Source organism: Neophocaena asiaeorientalis, unplaced genomic scaffold, assembly GCF_003031525.2.
Source record: "Neophocaena asiaeorientalis asiaeorientalis breed wild unplaced genomic scaffold, Neophocaena_asiaeorientalis_V1.1 scaffold223, whole genome shotgun sequence".
Taxonomy (NCBI): domain Eukaryota; kingdom Metazoa; phylum Chordata; class Mammalia; order Artiodactyla; family Phocoenidae; genus Neophocaena; species Neophocaena asiaeorientalis.
The window spans coordinates 969,439-985,320 of NW_020175045.1; the positions used below are offsets into that span (position 1 = coordinate 969,439).

General features: G+C 60.8%; 1 protein-coding gene across 1 annotated transcript in view; it reads right to left on the bottom strand.

Moving 5' to 3' along the window:
* The window catches only part of SDK1 (sidekick cell adhesion molecule 1), a 536,415-nt gene that overhangs the window by 70,431 nt on the left and 450,102 nt on the right, over nucleotides 1–15,882 (bottom strand). Inside the window, exons 33-35 of the mRNA XM_024763505.1 lie at nucleotides 7,869–8,004; nucleotides 6,524–6,583; nucleotides 4,397–4,498 (exon numbers count right to left, since the gene is read on the bottom strand). Coding sequence (XP_024619273.1) covers nucleotides 4,397–4,498; nucleotides 6,524–6,583; nucleotides 7,869–8,004 — 298 coding nt within the window. The remainder of the gene's footprint in view (nucleotides 1–4,396; nucleotides 4,499–6,523; nucleotides 6,584–7,868; nucleotides 8,005–15,882) is intronic.

A 15,882-nucleotide genomic window follows, 5' to 3' on the forward strand; every position in this document is an offset into this window, starting at 1 on the left:
TCACCTTGGCCTCCACCCCGGCCCTCCTAGGTCGGGTGGCCGGGAAGGGAAGCCACTAACAATCTTCACCGTGACCTGTGACAGGGGGCCCCGGGCCTTGCGCCTCAGGGAATCAACCCCGACTCACGGGGGCTGCAGCGGCACCTCCAGGGACCGAGCACTTGGCTGGAGCAGGGACTGCTGGTCCTCCGCAGAGGCTGGGAGGTGCGGGTCAGGGCAGCCGCTGACGGGGTCTGGGAGGGGGTCCCTGCTCTACGAGGATGGGTGCTGTCACCCCCTTTCCCCGGGCGAAGAAGCTGGCAGCAGGGTGGGGGGTGGCCCCTGTCTGCTTCCACGGTCCCCACCCCCAGAGCTGGCAACACATGCTCTGTCCTCATGGTTCCCTACAAGGCGCTCAGGGAAGGATCCGTTTTTGACCCAACTGGAACAAGAGCCCAGATGGAAGCCTCAGGCTTTGTTCGGAGGGGCTGAGTCTGCTCTGCTGCTGCGGGGCCCCTCGTGGTGTCAGAGCCTCTGGGGATTCTCCGCCACCATGCCCCCTGAGAGGGCAGAGGCTGCAGGGCAGGCGGGAGCTGGGGCTGTAGGCGCCTTGGGCAGGAGCCCTCCCTTGGGGGTCTCCCCTCACCTCCCTGGGCCCGGGGGTCGGGCAGGCTCCCCTCCTTCCTGTCTGAATCTGCTCTCCCCCTCCTTCACTCCCCCAACATTAGTGTTTGCAGTGCTCCAGGCAACCGCAAGGACCCGAGCACCCTGGACACTGGGGTGAATCAGCGGGGTCTTTGCATCACAGACAGGAGGTGCAGAGAGCAGAACGGGTGGCGTGTTCCGGAGCAGAGGGGTCCCTAGTTCTGCCCAGGCCGGGGACAGGGCGGCCAGGCCTTGAGGGGCTGGCCTTGAAGGTGGGCTGAGCGGAAGACTGGAGGGTCTTCCAGGGACTGGAGTGAAGAGCAGGGGTTCCGGGCAGATGCAGCGCGGTGTGGGTGGGATGGCGTTATGTTCTGGGGGAGCAGCCTGGGAGGTCTGGAAACACAGACGTGTCCCAGGCAGGAGGGCAGCCTTATCCTGAAGGTGGGGCCTGTCCTCCAGTAGTAAGTGTCCCGAAGGCCGGGATATGGGCTCCTCTCAGCTGTAGAAGCCCGAGAACACAGAGCTGGGCCTGGAGGTTTCACAGGGGCGGGGGCAGGGGAGGGGGTGACTGGTACAGAACATCTCCCAGAAGCAGCTCTGGCCCCTTGGAAAGCTCTGCCGTGAGTGCCACACTGACAGCTGAGCAAACACCCAGAGTCCCCTTCTGGCCGCAGCAACCAGATCTCCCCTGGGGATCTGGGGATCCTTCCTCCCATTCGGTCCATGTGGTCCAGGTAGAGATGACATCATCCCCTGGCTTTGGGACCTCAGTCCATTGGCTGTAGCAGATGGGCGTGTAAGGCAGGCTTACGGGGGCCAGTGGACTGCCACTGGAGGCACCGTAGAAAAAGGAAACTCTCTTTCTGCCGCCTGAAGCTACAGGGCCACCTTGATGAAGAGCCCGCCCCAGACAGGAGTGAGCTGAGAGGAGAGTGGAACCACGAGGGGACATGGGACCAGCCTGTTAGGGTGCTGGATCCAGCCATGCCTGAAGCTGTACCCAGGCTCTTCAACTCTTCTGTCATGTGAATTGATAATTGATTCTTTCAGTTTAAGCCTGTTTGGGTTTCTATCTCTTGCAAACTGGAGTCCTTACTAATATATTATTTTTACCAATTTGAAATGCCTGGACTCAGAAATCAATCTCAATGAGAAATCGCCTAAAGATTACACTTTCTCTCTGAGGTTAAAAGGATTTAAATATTACATATTTGGACTGGAGGGGACCCGAAGATCATTAACTCTCAACCTCTCATTGTTCTGTAGATGGGCCAGACCAATCCAGGAACCACACAGGGTCTCAGTCATTCACTCACCACTTACTGACTGACCAGTCCAGGCGTGTCCTGGACATTTATCCTGCAGGTGGGACAGGCAAGTTGGGGGCAGAGTTGGGACAAGGACTCCTAGCCCACAGCTTTCCCCTCTGCACCACGGTCCTCAGGGCCAGGGCTCAGAGAAGTGAAGTAACTGGCCCCACATCACACAGCCGGAAACCGGCCGAGCTGACACTCAGATGCTCAGGGCGGTCTAACTCGGGAAAGCGTGTTGTTTCCAGGCTGTTTTCACACAAGTCTGAGTGTTTCATGCTGACCAGTTTGTGACATGATGAAGCGTCTGGCCAGGTGAGTGGAAATTGGCCCCAGTGAACTTTATTTTCTGCAGGCCTGGTTAGCAGCACTGCTCAGCATCGGAACGAAACCATCATAAGGGACCCTTGGGCTGTGAGAGGCGGAGACTGGGAGGGCAAAGGGTAAGTGGCAGCCACGCTGGAAGTACTGGCATCCTCCTTTCGGAACGCTCTCTGCAGCGTAAACACAGACGGCAGAGCACCGCGCTGAGGGCTGAACATCCGCCTCTGTGCCCCGGCCCCTGCTTTCCGTGTTCCCGATGGAGCCTGTTTGGAGGCTGCCGCCCACGCCGCGGTGGCAGAGCCAAGGGACATCCATCCCTCTCCGTGACCCCCCCCCCGGGGAGAGTCAGCATAGGGGCAGGTGTGTGTTGGCAGAGGGGCCCCCGTGGAGGGGGCGGGAGCGGCCAGCACCCTGCATCGTGGCCAGGCCACACGGGCTCAGCCTCAGCTCAGCTCAGCACTTGGGAAAAACGCCTGGTCCACCCGAGTCCACAGCAGCCCCACCACAAACCCGAGAGGTGGAAACAACCCAGGTGTCTGCTGATGGGCCCACAGGTAAAGAAAACGTGGTGCCTGCCCACAGTGGACATGCCTACGGCATGAGAAGGAGCAGAGTCTGCCGCCTGCTACAACGTGGATGAACCAAGAAAACACGCTGAGTGAGAGGAGGCGGGTGCAGAGGACAAATGTGGCGAGTCCACGCCTAGGAGGTACCTAGACCAGGCAAATTCACAGACAGAAAGTAACTTAGAGGCCGTCCGGGGCGGCGGGGAGGGGAGAGGGAAGGGTCTGCTGGCGGGCGAGGGGCTCCTGTTTGGGAAGATGAAGGACCCCAGAGGAGATGGGGGGCAGGGGCCGCACAACAGGCGAGCGTGTTTCACGCCCCAGCTGGACGCTTGCCAGTGATGAGGTCGGCACGTTTCACGTTAACTGTGCTTTACCGCAAAACAAACAAGATCCAAGAACTGCGCACACCCCACGGTCGCCCGCTGGCTGGCTGCGGCCCCCGTGCCGGCCGGGTCTCCCGCCCAGGCTCCAGCCCTGTTCTCTGGACGTCTGCTCTGGTCCTGGGCCTGAGGCCCTGTCCTGAGTGCCTGGGCCCCCGCAGGCTGGGTCCTTTCCCTGGAGTGCAGGCTGGCGGTGGGCAGGTCAGCTCTGCAGGTCGCAGCTGGCTGCCCGTGCGCCCCTCAGTCCAGCGGTACGAAGGCCCGCACTGATGCCCAGCGAGGTCCCAGAGGTACGAAGGCCCTCACTGATGCCCAGCGAGGTCCCAGAGCTCCTGCTCTGACGGATGGCACGTGCCACGTCCCCTCCCTGCCAGGTCCCCCATCTGCCCGCGTGGGCTCTTCTGTGGCCAGGCCCATGTCCTCTTGGAACGCTTGGCCCCTGCCCCACCTGCTCCAAGGAACCTCCACCTCCCCCCCAGACAGACTTTTGTGTAGAGGCCAATGCGACCTCCTGGTGGCTCACTTGGTTTATCCTCGCTTACACGAAAATACTGTGGGATCGTTCCAGAAAAATCCTGCTAAGTTAGGCCCTCAGTGCTGATTGGTTTACGACGATAACCTCTCCAAATAGCAAAAGGTCACCTGATGTGTTCTGTGCACCGGCCGAGTGACCAGAACCCCTCTGTCCTCCGGCAAGCCTGGGTCTCTGTCCTCAGAGGGATTCCAAGCATCCTTCACCCTCCCAACCCCGCACCAGCAGATCTGAGCAGAGCCCTCAGGCCATCTGCCAGGCTCAGAGGAGACGGCCGTCGGCGGGGCGGTGGGCGTCGAGGGGAGGGGTCGCCCTGTTACAGATGGTCAGGCTGACTCAGTGCCGGGGCCACTGCCCGGGCCCAGCCAGAGACGGCAGCTGACAAACATCCCCCCTCCACACACGGAGGTTCCCGCACACCTAGGTTCCCATGGAGGCGACAGCATTGCTCCCCTAGAGCAGGTCCTGATAAATCCAGACATTAAACACCCCTGAATCTCAAAAGCAAGACTTGGCCGCTGCCCCCGTCAGGACACCCAGCCCTCGGCCTCTTTCCAGCCATGACCGGAAGCCTCCTGCCCCACCAGCAAAATGACCTTCATCGAGGGGGACGCTGCTGGCGCCTGAGCTCCGGGCTGGGGGTGGAAACGCGGGACCTACCGGCCTCGCCGACGAAGACCTCCACGGGCGCGCTGGCCGGGCTCTCGCCGATGACGTTGTAGGCTGTCATGACCACTTCATAGCGCCGGTATTTCTTCAGATCTGCAAGGGCCAGGGGCCAGGGGTCAGCTGGCGGGACCCCCTCCCTTTCTTAGAAAACTCCCTCCATGAGCCACGCTGAGGGACCAGTGCCCCTTGAGAAGACGCGGGGGAAGAGCTCTTTCTTGCAGAGAGAGGTCTGCGAGGGGCCTGCCACCCTCTGTCCCGGCATTAGTGACACTCGTGAGGTAAAGACGCAACCCATCCTGCACTCAGGGGAAGGCGGCAGCAGGCTCGTTTTCTGAGGGAAAGAAGCTAGGACACAGGGCCTGACCCGGGCTTGCCTTTTGGTCCAGAATCTCTCCGTAAGCGTAGGAACCGACGGAGTGAGACCCTGGCCCAGTAGGGCAGGCAGAACCTTGACCACCTTCAAGGGAGGGCCTGGAGGTCGGATCCACTGCACCCCTGCTGAGCTAGCCGCTCGCTGGGAGGCACGATTTGCAGGAACCATGCACCCAGGTGGTCCGGCACGCACCTGGGGCCTCGGGAAGGCCACGCAATGGGGAGAACCTTCCAGAATGTTTTGGCTTAGAGGTCAGCTGCTCTCATCATGTTGGCTAGTACAGAGCTCGTGCCTGGCTACGGGGCCTGGGCGAGGTGTCTGGATTCACATGTCATTTTCTTCCCAGGACATGGCCACTAAAACCTCAAAGGCCTCGGTTTGCCGATATGTGTACATTTCATGGTCAAGGTTCTGTCCACGTGGTCCAGCCGTGCTGCCAGACAAACAACTAGGCTTCGTCTCAACCCCGGGACTCGTGTGCACCGGGAATCCACGGAGACACACCAGAGTGGACGCTGCTGCGTGGTCGGGGCCGCCCCTCCCGCACTGCATAACCATGATTGGAGGGCCTGGACGAGACCCCGGGAGGCAGCCCTCCTCACTGGGGCCGGGCCTGCACTGGACCCTTCACCTGGCTGCTCGGGGAGGTCACATCTGGGGGAGCACCCGGCCCAGGAGGGACTTGGCGGAGAGACAAGGAAAAAACCAGGGAGCGATGGGTGGGGGGGGTGAGCGAGCACACGACGGATGGACGGACAAGGTGACGCTTGGGGAGGTGGGACAGCTCTGTGAGCCCCGCCCCGGCTGCCAGGCTGGTCACCCGGCCCAGGTGGTGGCGGGATGAAAGGGCACGGGCTGGCAGCCAGTGCCGGCACACCTGGGGCCGGGGGAGGGCCGGCTCCCCCTCCCCCATTTATCCTCTTTCTAATCCAGCCCCTTCTCTGTGCTGAAGTGAATCGCATCGGGGCCCCTTAGCCTTGCACTTGGTTGCTGAAACCCATCCCCAGACAGGAATCCGAGGGGAAGCAGTTTGGTTAAAGAGGAATGGAGGACGGATGGATAAATAAATGGGATGTGTGCATTCAGTGGACTGTCCCTCAGCCTTGAGAAGGAAGGAGACCCTGACGCTACAGCACGGATGAAACTAGGAGTGAACCCAGCAGACACAGAGGGGCCAACACTGCGCGATTCCACTTCTGTGAGGTCCCCGCCGGAGGAGCCAGGGTCACAGAGGTGGAGAGCAGGGGGTGGGGGCCAGGGCTGGGGGAGGGGACGGGGCGTCCGTGTTTCACGGGGACAGAGTCTCAGTCTGGGAAGATGAGAAAGTTCTGGAGACGGACGGTGGGGATGGTGGCCCAACAGTGTGAATGAGCTTAATGCCCCCGAACCGGACCCTTAAAAATGGCGAAGACGGCAATTGTGTGTTATGTGTATTTTACCACAATAAGAAAGGGGCTTAAACACTACGTCCAAGGAGCCAGAGAGGAGATCTGCCCACGCTGCCTTTCCTCCTGTCCCAAACTCGAAGACCAGCTGCCGGTACCCCGCACTCCCAGCCTCTGCTTCTAGAAGTTGCCTTTCCTGTCTCCCTGGTGGTTCTGGCATACTGCGAAGCAGTGTTTGAGGGGGAACCCCAGAAACGAGAGCTACGAATCCACGCTGCCTTCCACTGGGCCCCGGAGAGGCCATGCGGCGCCGCCTGGCCGCTCGAGGTCACGCCGCCACACGAGGGCGCTGCCACTTACGTAGTAGCTCGTATGTCGTTAACGTGGAGCTGCTGTTCACGGTCTGGAAGCTGCTCTGGGCTGTTAGGGGCAAGCAGAGCAGAAAGGCGGTCAGCGCGCAGGGAGCAGCTCTCGCGTGACGGCCTGCGGGCGCGGAGCCGGGGCCCGGCCGGGAAGCCTCTCCACCCCCCGCGTGGCGGGGTCCGCTCGCCGGGGCCCCCGCGCTGCCTGGAGAACCTGCCAGGCCCCCTGGCCCGCGAGGGGGTGGCATGTGCTCACCCCTCAGGTTAAACGGGTCAAGTTCACATCTGGCGCGGGGGAGCAAAGGCAGCACAGGGGCAGATGGAGGTTGGCGTCTCCCGGGCGGCGCCTCGTCGAGCTACCTGGGCTCAGGTGGAGCACCGGGCCGAAGGGGACGAGCAGACGGCACACGGGGGCCAGGAGCACAGACCCCACTGCACCCTCTCATTCCACGGATGTGATTTTCTGACACAGCCCAGGGAGACGCTCGCTGCGGTCTGGACATCAGCAAGGGACACTGGGGTGATGCTGAGACTGGGGCTCACGACTGAGCCAGTCCTCCTGGTGGGGCCGGGGCCGAGCTGCAGCCCCGAGGCCCCAAAAGGCGGGCTGGGGAGGGAGCACGGAAGCTGCCCATAGCACGCGTGAGCCTCGCCGAGACGCGGGGCCCAAGCAGGCCTCGGCAGAGCAGGCCCCGGCTCCCCGGCCGGCCTGCCCCAACGCCGGCGTGCAGGGGTTAAGGCTCAAGTATCTCCTCTGACAGCGTGTGGGACGCCAGGAAGAGAGAGGAGGGGGGAGCGCGGCGGCCTGCCCAGCAGCTCCAGAGCTTCCTGGCAGGCTGCGGGAAGGACTGCCAGAGTCCGCGGAGGGGTCTGGCGGGGTGCAGGCGAGCAGACAGATGAGCCGGGACAGAAGGCGGGGCTCCCTGCAGCCGCCCCGGCGCACCCCAAACCTGCTGCACTTAGGGCAGCCCTGTGCGGCACACGCCGCGCGCTGGCCGGCTGACCCCTGGCCCACCCGAGCCCCTGCCGCCCTGCTCGTCCACCCGCACCGAGCTGCGCTGGGCCCTGCGTCCCCCGCTTCCCGTCACATCCTCGGTGACGCCCTTTTACCCCGACAGTCACCTCAGATGGCTCCTCCTCCGGGCAGCCTCCCCGGTCCCCCACCGGCCGGGGGCCTCTGCTCACGGCACCTCGCCACGCCCTGGGCCGTGCGCACCGGCGGTGGGAGGGGGCAGAGCCGCACCTCCTCCAGCCCCCGTGGCCCAGGCCTGGGGGGATGGATGCACTGTGGTCACAGAAACCTCCCTGCTGCCGGGCCCGTGCAGGGGGAGGAGAGGGCTCACCTGTGAGCTCGGCCCGCAGAGCGGAGGGGGTCTTGAGCGTCTTGGACTCAGTGGCCGAGGCCGCCTCGTACTCTAGCTCCCGGTAGTAGATCCTGTATCCCTGCAGGAGGCCGTTCAGGCTCTCGTCCCTCGGGGGCTGCAAAGACACCACAGTCAGGGGACCTGGATTCACGTGTGGCCGCCTGGCTAGGAGGGATTCACCAGTCCACACGGAGGGCCCTCAGCAGTTTGCAAGGAAACAGGCAGGTGTCACACTGATGAGGGAACTCGGGGACAGAGCCTGCTGTGCGGCTGTTTCCCCGGAGCCTGGGGCTCCTGGTGCTGGTGAGTGCGGCACGGGCATCTCATCCACGTCCAGCCCAAACCCCCGAGCCCCAGAGCTGAGGCCGGAGACCATGGCCCAGGTCACAGACGGGCGAGGAAGCTGCCCGTAGTGGGCCAACCCAGGACCTGAAGGGAGCCGGGGATGTGGCCTGGCTCTGCATCATCCACCGCTGGCCCCACCCCGTCCCCTCAGTCCCTGTCCCTTCTGTCCACCCAGGCTGTGGCCGTCTCACTAGGACCCTCACTGACCCCTCCACGTGCCCGGTCCCCCACTCTGCCCGACTCAGGCGCAGGCTGGAACCCACACCTCCCTCTTCCATGTCAGTCAGCGCGTGACGGCGGGGCTCGTCTGACTCTTAAGAACCTGGTGGAAGCCAGGTGACGGGTAGCTCGGTGACAAGGCTTAGCTCGAGGGAGAATGTGAGCCCCGTGAGTGTAAGCCCAGGACCCATGCAAACCCACACTGGGTGCAGGGTCTGGTCAGGCAGGGCCCAGCCGGCTGTCCCTTTCCCTGTGGCTGACAGATCTGTCAGGAGAAGAAAGGTCGTCTTGTTCCACACGGAATCCCAGTGAGGCCGCAGCACCGCCCTGGTCTGAGGGGCTTCGGGCTCCAGTTTCCCCTCTGGGATCCTCAGCGAGTAAAGGATCAAACCTCCCAAACTGTGACCAGACAGACGGGCCGAGAGCATGCCTGTGATCCCTGGCTGGAGGGGTCCCGAGGCCTTGCCCGGGGACAGGGACGCTCCCTGGATTCCTGTGACTCTACAAGGCCACTGCCTAAGTGATACCACTGTGCTTGGTACACAGCATCCCGGTGCCTGAATGGAGGCCACAGCTTTGGTAGGAAAGCCCCTCTGTTGCTGGCTGAACTGCGTCCCCCCAAGAGATATGCTGACATCCTAACCCCGGGTACCTGTGGACGTGAGACCTTGTCTGGAAACAGGGTCTCTGCAGACGTAATCAAGTTAGGAAGCGGTCACACACTGGTAGGGAGGCCCTGAGGAAATGACTGGCTTCTTGGAGGGCAACTCCATTTTATTTGTCTAAGTCTTTAATGCACTTGCCTTTTAATCCAGCAGTTACACGTCTGGAAATCGATGCTACACAAACATTTGCAGGTGTGCAGTCCTGAGTCCTACAAATACAAGCTTGGGACTAACCCCCGCCCTCCCCCCCCACCAAAAAAGAAAAAAAAACCCAATGCCTAAATCAATCCTCTCTGGGTCTTTCCAATGACACGAAGACAACAGGATGACCTTCCAGCTTGAAGGGCACTGACAGCAAAATTGCTTGCAAACATAATCGCAGACTTTGGACTCGTGAACACCATCGGGCATTATAATAGCTATTTCACACAGGCACCTAAATGTTCAACGTGATGGATTCATGAAGACAAAGCACATTTTAGGAGGCAATATACAATCTAGCAATTATTTGACAAATGCTGAGACTATAAAAAGACCCAAAGATTCTTATAAGATGAGGACATTTGGACACAGGGAGGCTGTCATGTGGAGGCACAGGCAGAAGCTGGAGGGATGTGTCTAGAAGCCAAGGAGCACCAAGGACTGCTGTGGCCACCAGAAGCTGGGGAGAGGCGGGCAGGGTGCCTCCCTGTGTCTTCAGAGTTCACCGACACCTTGATCTTGGACTCTGGCCTTCAGAACTGTGGGAGGGTAGATCCCTGTTGTGCTAAGGCGCCCAGTCTGCGGTGACCTGTCACGGCAGCCCCAGGACACCCGCATGCTTTACTGTCCAAACTCTCACCCTTCAATCCCAGTCCCTGGACTCAGGTGCCCGAGGACCTGGATGTTCAGATGAGTCTGTTTCTCCGTGACTTCTTGCTACTCAGTCCCAAACCCAGGAACCAAGCGGGTGTGGACAGTGCAGGCCCCTCTGCTCCCCACACTCTCCAGCAGGACGGCGCAGACAGCAAGCGTAGTTCCCGAGACACAGGGGGCCCTGCACACGCTCGCGCACGTGCCAGAGTCACCGCGTTGTCACCGGCGAGAGCTACCGCATGCTCCCTCGAGCCCGGGCGCTGCACTGCGGCTCTGCTGCAGCCCTGACGTCCTCACGGTGCCTCCCGGGTCCTCGGTGACGCCCTCGCCTCAGGACAGGCACCTCGGCAGGTCACTTTCCCCATCAGACGCAGACACGCGTGCCTGGGAAACTTGAGTGGACTCGCCACGTGGATGATCCACGCGTGTCCGTCTTGTTGGAGGAGCCCAGCAAATCCAATCAAACGACAGTCCTCCTGGCTGAGGGGCGACAGACCCCAGCGTGAGCTCAGGGTCAGAGAGCCACCAGGAGGGCCGCGGCGGAGCCGCCAATGGCCCCGAGCACGTCTCCTTGAGGAGCCTGTCCAGGCTCCGCCCACCGGGGCCGGCTGCTGGGCACGTGTGGGCCCTGGCTCCAGACCCTCCGTGGGTGTACAGGGAGCTGTGTCTCCGGGGCAGGACTGTTCTCCGGGAGGGGCTGTTTCCGTTTGCCTCCCGACCTTTCTCGGCCACCACACCCAGCACAGAGGACCTGGGGACTGGCTCGCCTCCAGCCCCTTCCCTTCTGGTTCCGGCCGCCTTAGCAGGACCCTGGGGCCCCCTCTGAACGCTGCGGACTGTCAGGCCAGAACCGCAAAACCAGAGCCCGGGGACTTCCAGGTCAGGTGAGTCTCCCCTGTGGTGCTTTTCCCTCACAGGGTTGCCGGATGTAGCCAATGCGAACACCGGGCACCCAGCTGAATTTGAATCTCAGAACCATCATCGATGTGAAGTTTACGTTAACGGGACACGGGCGGGCTACAGGCGCACCTCGCTTTACTGCACTTCACAGATACTGTGTTTCTTACGAATTGAAGGTCTGTGGCAGCCCTGAGTCAAGCAAGTCTGTCCGCGCCGTTCTCCAACAGTGTTTGCTCACTTCACGTCTCTGGGGCACGTTGTGGCGATTCTCACAACAGCTAAAGCTCTTTCATTATTGTTGCATTTGTTAGGGCGGCCTTTGGTGTCACTGCTGTGACTCACTGAAGGCTCCGATGGTGGGTAGCGTTTTCTAGCAATGAAGTATTTTTCGTTCAATCAAGTACATTGTCTGTCACGACATACGGCTACTGCACACTTACCAGACTACGGTATAGTGTAAACATCACTTTTACACGCACTGAGAAACCAAAGAAGGCGTCTGATTCACTTTGTTGCCAGAACCTCTTCATTGTGGTGGTCTGGAACCAGACGCCCAATATTTCCAAGGTGTGACCGCTGCCGCCCCTTTGCCTGAGTGCCGGCCACTGACACCCACAGGTGGAAACGTCTTTAAAATCAACTCATAGTCACAGAGTTAATGACATGAAAGGCAAGGTGGACCAGCGCAGACCTGGTGTCTCCTGGATGGCGGGTGTGGACAGGCGACCAGCAGGGCACACAGGGTCCCTGGGACACACGCCTGTCCGTCCGGCCCCGGTGGCTGAACCACGACCTTGACCACTTTCTCCAGTGTTGGGCCCTCTGTCCTCTCCCTCAGCAGTTCCCAAAACGAAGCCCAAACCGACAGAGAGCGAGGAACTCGGGAAGCTGAGTGCTCTCAGGAAAGGAGGTGAGAACAGGGTGAAGCCCGGGGGTCTGACCGGGGGGCAGGAGAGAGGCTCTGTTTCTTGCTATGGTTTTTATTTTATTTTACTAAATTTTGTCCTTTTCTTTCTTACCAATTTTGACGGACAAAACCTCAGTGTTGGAGACGCGGAAGCATCCCTGTGAGAGGGCCCGTCACCGGGCGTCCTGGGATGTCCCTCTGCTTTCTCTCCAGCCGGCCCAGGCTTTGGGCTCCTGTCCTGGTTGCTGTCCCACTCTGAGGACTGCAGCGTTTCAGATCCTTCCCAGTACAGGGCGTAGCTGACGTGTTGTTTGTTTCTTTTTTCCCAGATTTCTCCCTTTAGAGTTCACAGAATTGTTTTCAGAATCGCTTTTAGGGTTTTTATTTCGTACCACCCTCCCCTATTTGAAAATTGGTTCCTGTGGTAAAGGCAGACACCGTTCAGCGTTTAACGCTAATTGATGCCAGAGACAGGGTCGGTGCTAACGCCTCACAACAGGGGCTGAGACGCAAATCGCGTGTGTGTTTGTGCATGCAACACACGCACATCTATTCGTAAGGACGGAAGGCGGCAATCTGCCGCGTCAACTCTAGTCCTGTTCTCTTATTGGCTACAGTAGAGACAAATTACAATCCTTATTCTGTGGGGCTCCCTTCAAACACAACTCTTATAGCATGTGCCAGAACGTTTATTTCACCCCCTTCTTTAAAAAATGCAACGGATGGAAAAGTTGGAAAAGTCTACGTGTAAGAATAAAAGGAGAGACGTTTCTCCACCCAACACCTAAGTGGTACAGAGAAGGTCCAGCGCACGGCGATGCGTTCTCCATGGCCCTTTGCCGACTAAGGCCAAGCAATTCCAGGGCCTCTGACCCTGGGGACCCCAGGTTGCTCACAGAGGCGGCCCCTGGGGGAGGGGGGAGGCCTGGACCCCACAAGTCCCCCCACAGTAGAGGCACGAGGCTGAGGCCCAGCAGGTGGTCAGCGGAGCTCCTGTGCTGCAGGGGGGACCTGCCTGCACCGCCGAGCCCTGCGCCACCACCGGGGAGCACCGCGCTCGCCCCAGCCCTGTCTTCCAGCGCTGACCCGCTCGGCAGGTCGATGACACGTCCTGAGTTATGACACACGAAGTGCCAGAGAGGGAGGGCTCGCCGCAGACTGGAGCATCAGAGAGAAACGCACGGGGCACGCAGCCATGGAGCTGGCGCTTGCGGGAGGAGGGGCTTTGATGGGGGAGAAAAGGCAGCCCACCTAGCGGAGGTGCAGGGATGGGCGGGGCTCAGGCGCCAGTGTGGGGGGGCGGTGACACCAGGAGCAGCTGGCCAGGGCATCGATCGGCACCGAGCCAGGCCAGGCTGGGTCCTGCCCCGTTGTCCGCATGGGCGGCCCTCCCAGGCCCATCTGGAGCTGAACTCTAGGAGACGGGCCTGAACCGAGAGTCCTCAAGTCCACGGGAGCCTGTTAATCGGGAAGATGCCCGGGTACGAGAGACAAGACCTGGGGGCTTTTGCTTCCCCTCTCCTGGGAGACTGTGCCCCGCATCCAGGCTCATATGCGGCACCGGCTGCGCACCCAGGGAGGCCCGGTCCACCCAGATGATGCCAGTGTCCTGCACGAGAGTCCCAGGGCATCGTTGCTGAGGAGGGGGTGGGAAGGGAGAGGTGGTGATGATGAGAAATCCCAGGCTTCCCTCTCTGGGGTCTGAGCTGAAGACAGCCAGGTGGGCAGAGCTGTCTCAAGTCCCAGCGCAGCAATGTCACCCTGGTCACCTTCCAGGCCTCTACACAGGCCCAGATTACGGTCACGGCAGTTGCAGGCTCCCAGACCCCAGCAGGGAGCCTGCAAAGGCCCAGGCCTGACCCTACAGACACACAGGCCTGAGATGGGATGACAGTGAGAGAAACTGACTTTCAGGGAGTGGGGAGCTTGGGAGGAATGGGAAGGACTGGATTCAACTCACCCAAAATATCAAACAGGCAGGATGCTGGGAGTTTGGGAAAATAACAACGTCCTCCCTGGGGACCAAACGTGGCTCTGGAACCAGCAGCAAACACCCGGTCCCCAGCCTGCGCCCACACCTAGGCGGGGTGGGGTGCGGGGGACGGGGGAAGGGACAGAGGCTGCCAATCCCAGGCTCGAACCCTTCCGGCCAAGGAGAAGATGCGGCAGGGGTGTGAGGAGAGGCCGAGCCCCAAGTCCCAGGCACACCTGCTGCAGCTGCGGGCAGGTCCACATCTGGCCACACCAGAAACCGCGGCCCCCCCCGTGATGCCCTCCCAGCAGGAGCCGTACCAGCCCGGGGAGGAGGGGTAGGTGGTCGCATAGCCTGGAGGGCGGCCTCTCTGAAGGCCTCACTCGGTGAGGCTCTCGTGACCCACGGCGACGCACAAGGCCTGCCTGCCTTCGCGGGATCCTGAACAGGGTGTAACCACACTTTCTATTCCTCGAGCTTGGAATAAACCATCTGTCATTTGTGAGAGGCCTCTGCGACTCTGGGTGTCCTGGGAGGTCCCGGTAGGGCAGCTCCACGTGACCCACAGAGAGTTCCAGAAGCAGTGGGCCCAGTTCAAGTCCTGGCTCTGCGACGGCCTTGCAGGGCAGGCTCAGGCTGGTGCACAACCTCTGGGGCTCAACCCCATACCTGCTACATGTGGAAGCCGGCCTAGGTGGTCTCTCGGGGGTTTCTGAACAGAAGTCTCCCTTCGCACGTGCAGACCTTTCTCCCAGCCCTTGGCCCTGACGACGCGGTTCCTGTGGTGTCTGATTTAGCACGTGTCCGTGGAGGCCGGGCCTTGTCTGTGTCGTGTTCGCTTCTATCTTCCCACAGCTGCTCTGCCAGGCCTGGGACACAGCAGGTACTTAGTCAGTGCTGGTGGAGGTGCGCTGGGTTTGCTCAAGTGAAGGTGGCACCACCTCTGGCTGAATTCATCCTGGATCAGCCATCTGCACGGGCCGACACTTGAAGGGACCGGGGTCCCCTCTAAAAACACCTTCACTCTGCCTTTCGCACGTCAGAAATTCTACCAGCAGGCTCTCTGGGGGTCCAGGGCAGTTCTTCAGTTTTCGAAGCCCCCGTTAAATGAGCTGGTCAGCGTGCCCTGGCCTTGACGGCCCACTCCAGTGGGCGGAGTGGGAAGGGAAGGGAACCGAGAGCTGGCGACGGCCGGGAGGATGAGGGCGGGCGTCTTGTAGGCGGCAGCGCTGAGCGGAGGGAAGGGCCCGGGTGGGGAGGGGGCAGGACTCCCACCACGAGCCTCAGTCCTGGCCGAGCACTCAGGGATGGGCTGGAGTCGGCGCAGCGGGCTTTCCCAGACCAGGCAGGCCTGGGGTGGGGAGGGTCCACATGGAGCCTGAGGCCCCACGGCGAGAATGAGACAGAGCTGGAACTCAGCTGCTGTCGTCCTGAGGCCTGAGACCATGACTTCCCATGACTTCTGTTTCCTGGAGCGCAGAACAGGGATTCCCTCTGACGCCTGAGGGATTAAGTCCCGATGGCGCAGCGGAGCACAGGAGGCCCTAGAGAACCCGGCTCCATCGTGCCTTCCCTTGAAACGCGGCACCAAAGCCCAGTAGCCTTTGCTCTGGCTGTGCGTGATGTTTGTATAGTCGTCTCCCCGCCTTTTACTGGGGGAGTGAGGCAGGAGATAGATGGGCCCCAGGCTGAGCAGCTGGAGTGTGTCCCCTGTGGGGGGACAAGGGCAGAGAGAAGCTGAGCCCTGCCCAGATAAAAGATAAAGAGACCATGTATTTCTCATTCCTGAGGTCAAGGAGACCTGCCCCGACTACACATGTGCAGAAAGGCCCCTTGGAGGTCAAAAGGGACGGGGTGCCACCCCACAGTAGGTGACGTCAACCTACCCGTAGGCCTCTTCACTAGAATCCATCTTGGCTAAGAGATGCGTGCGCACACATGGGAGGACTCCGAGATAAACCAAACACGGACCCAGAACCAGGCAAAGCAAGATGATTGGCTGAAGGAAACCCGGAAGAAATGCCCCATATAAGTGACTCAAACTACCACGAGGGCGCAACTCTCTCTCTGAGTCCCCCCGTGTGAGTCTATTCACACATATCCTTTTTCCTCCTAATAAACACTTTACTT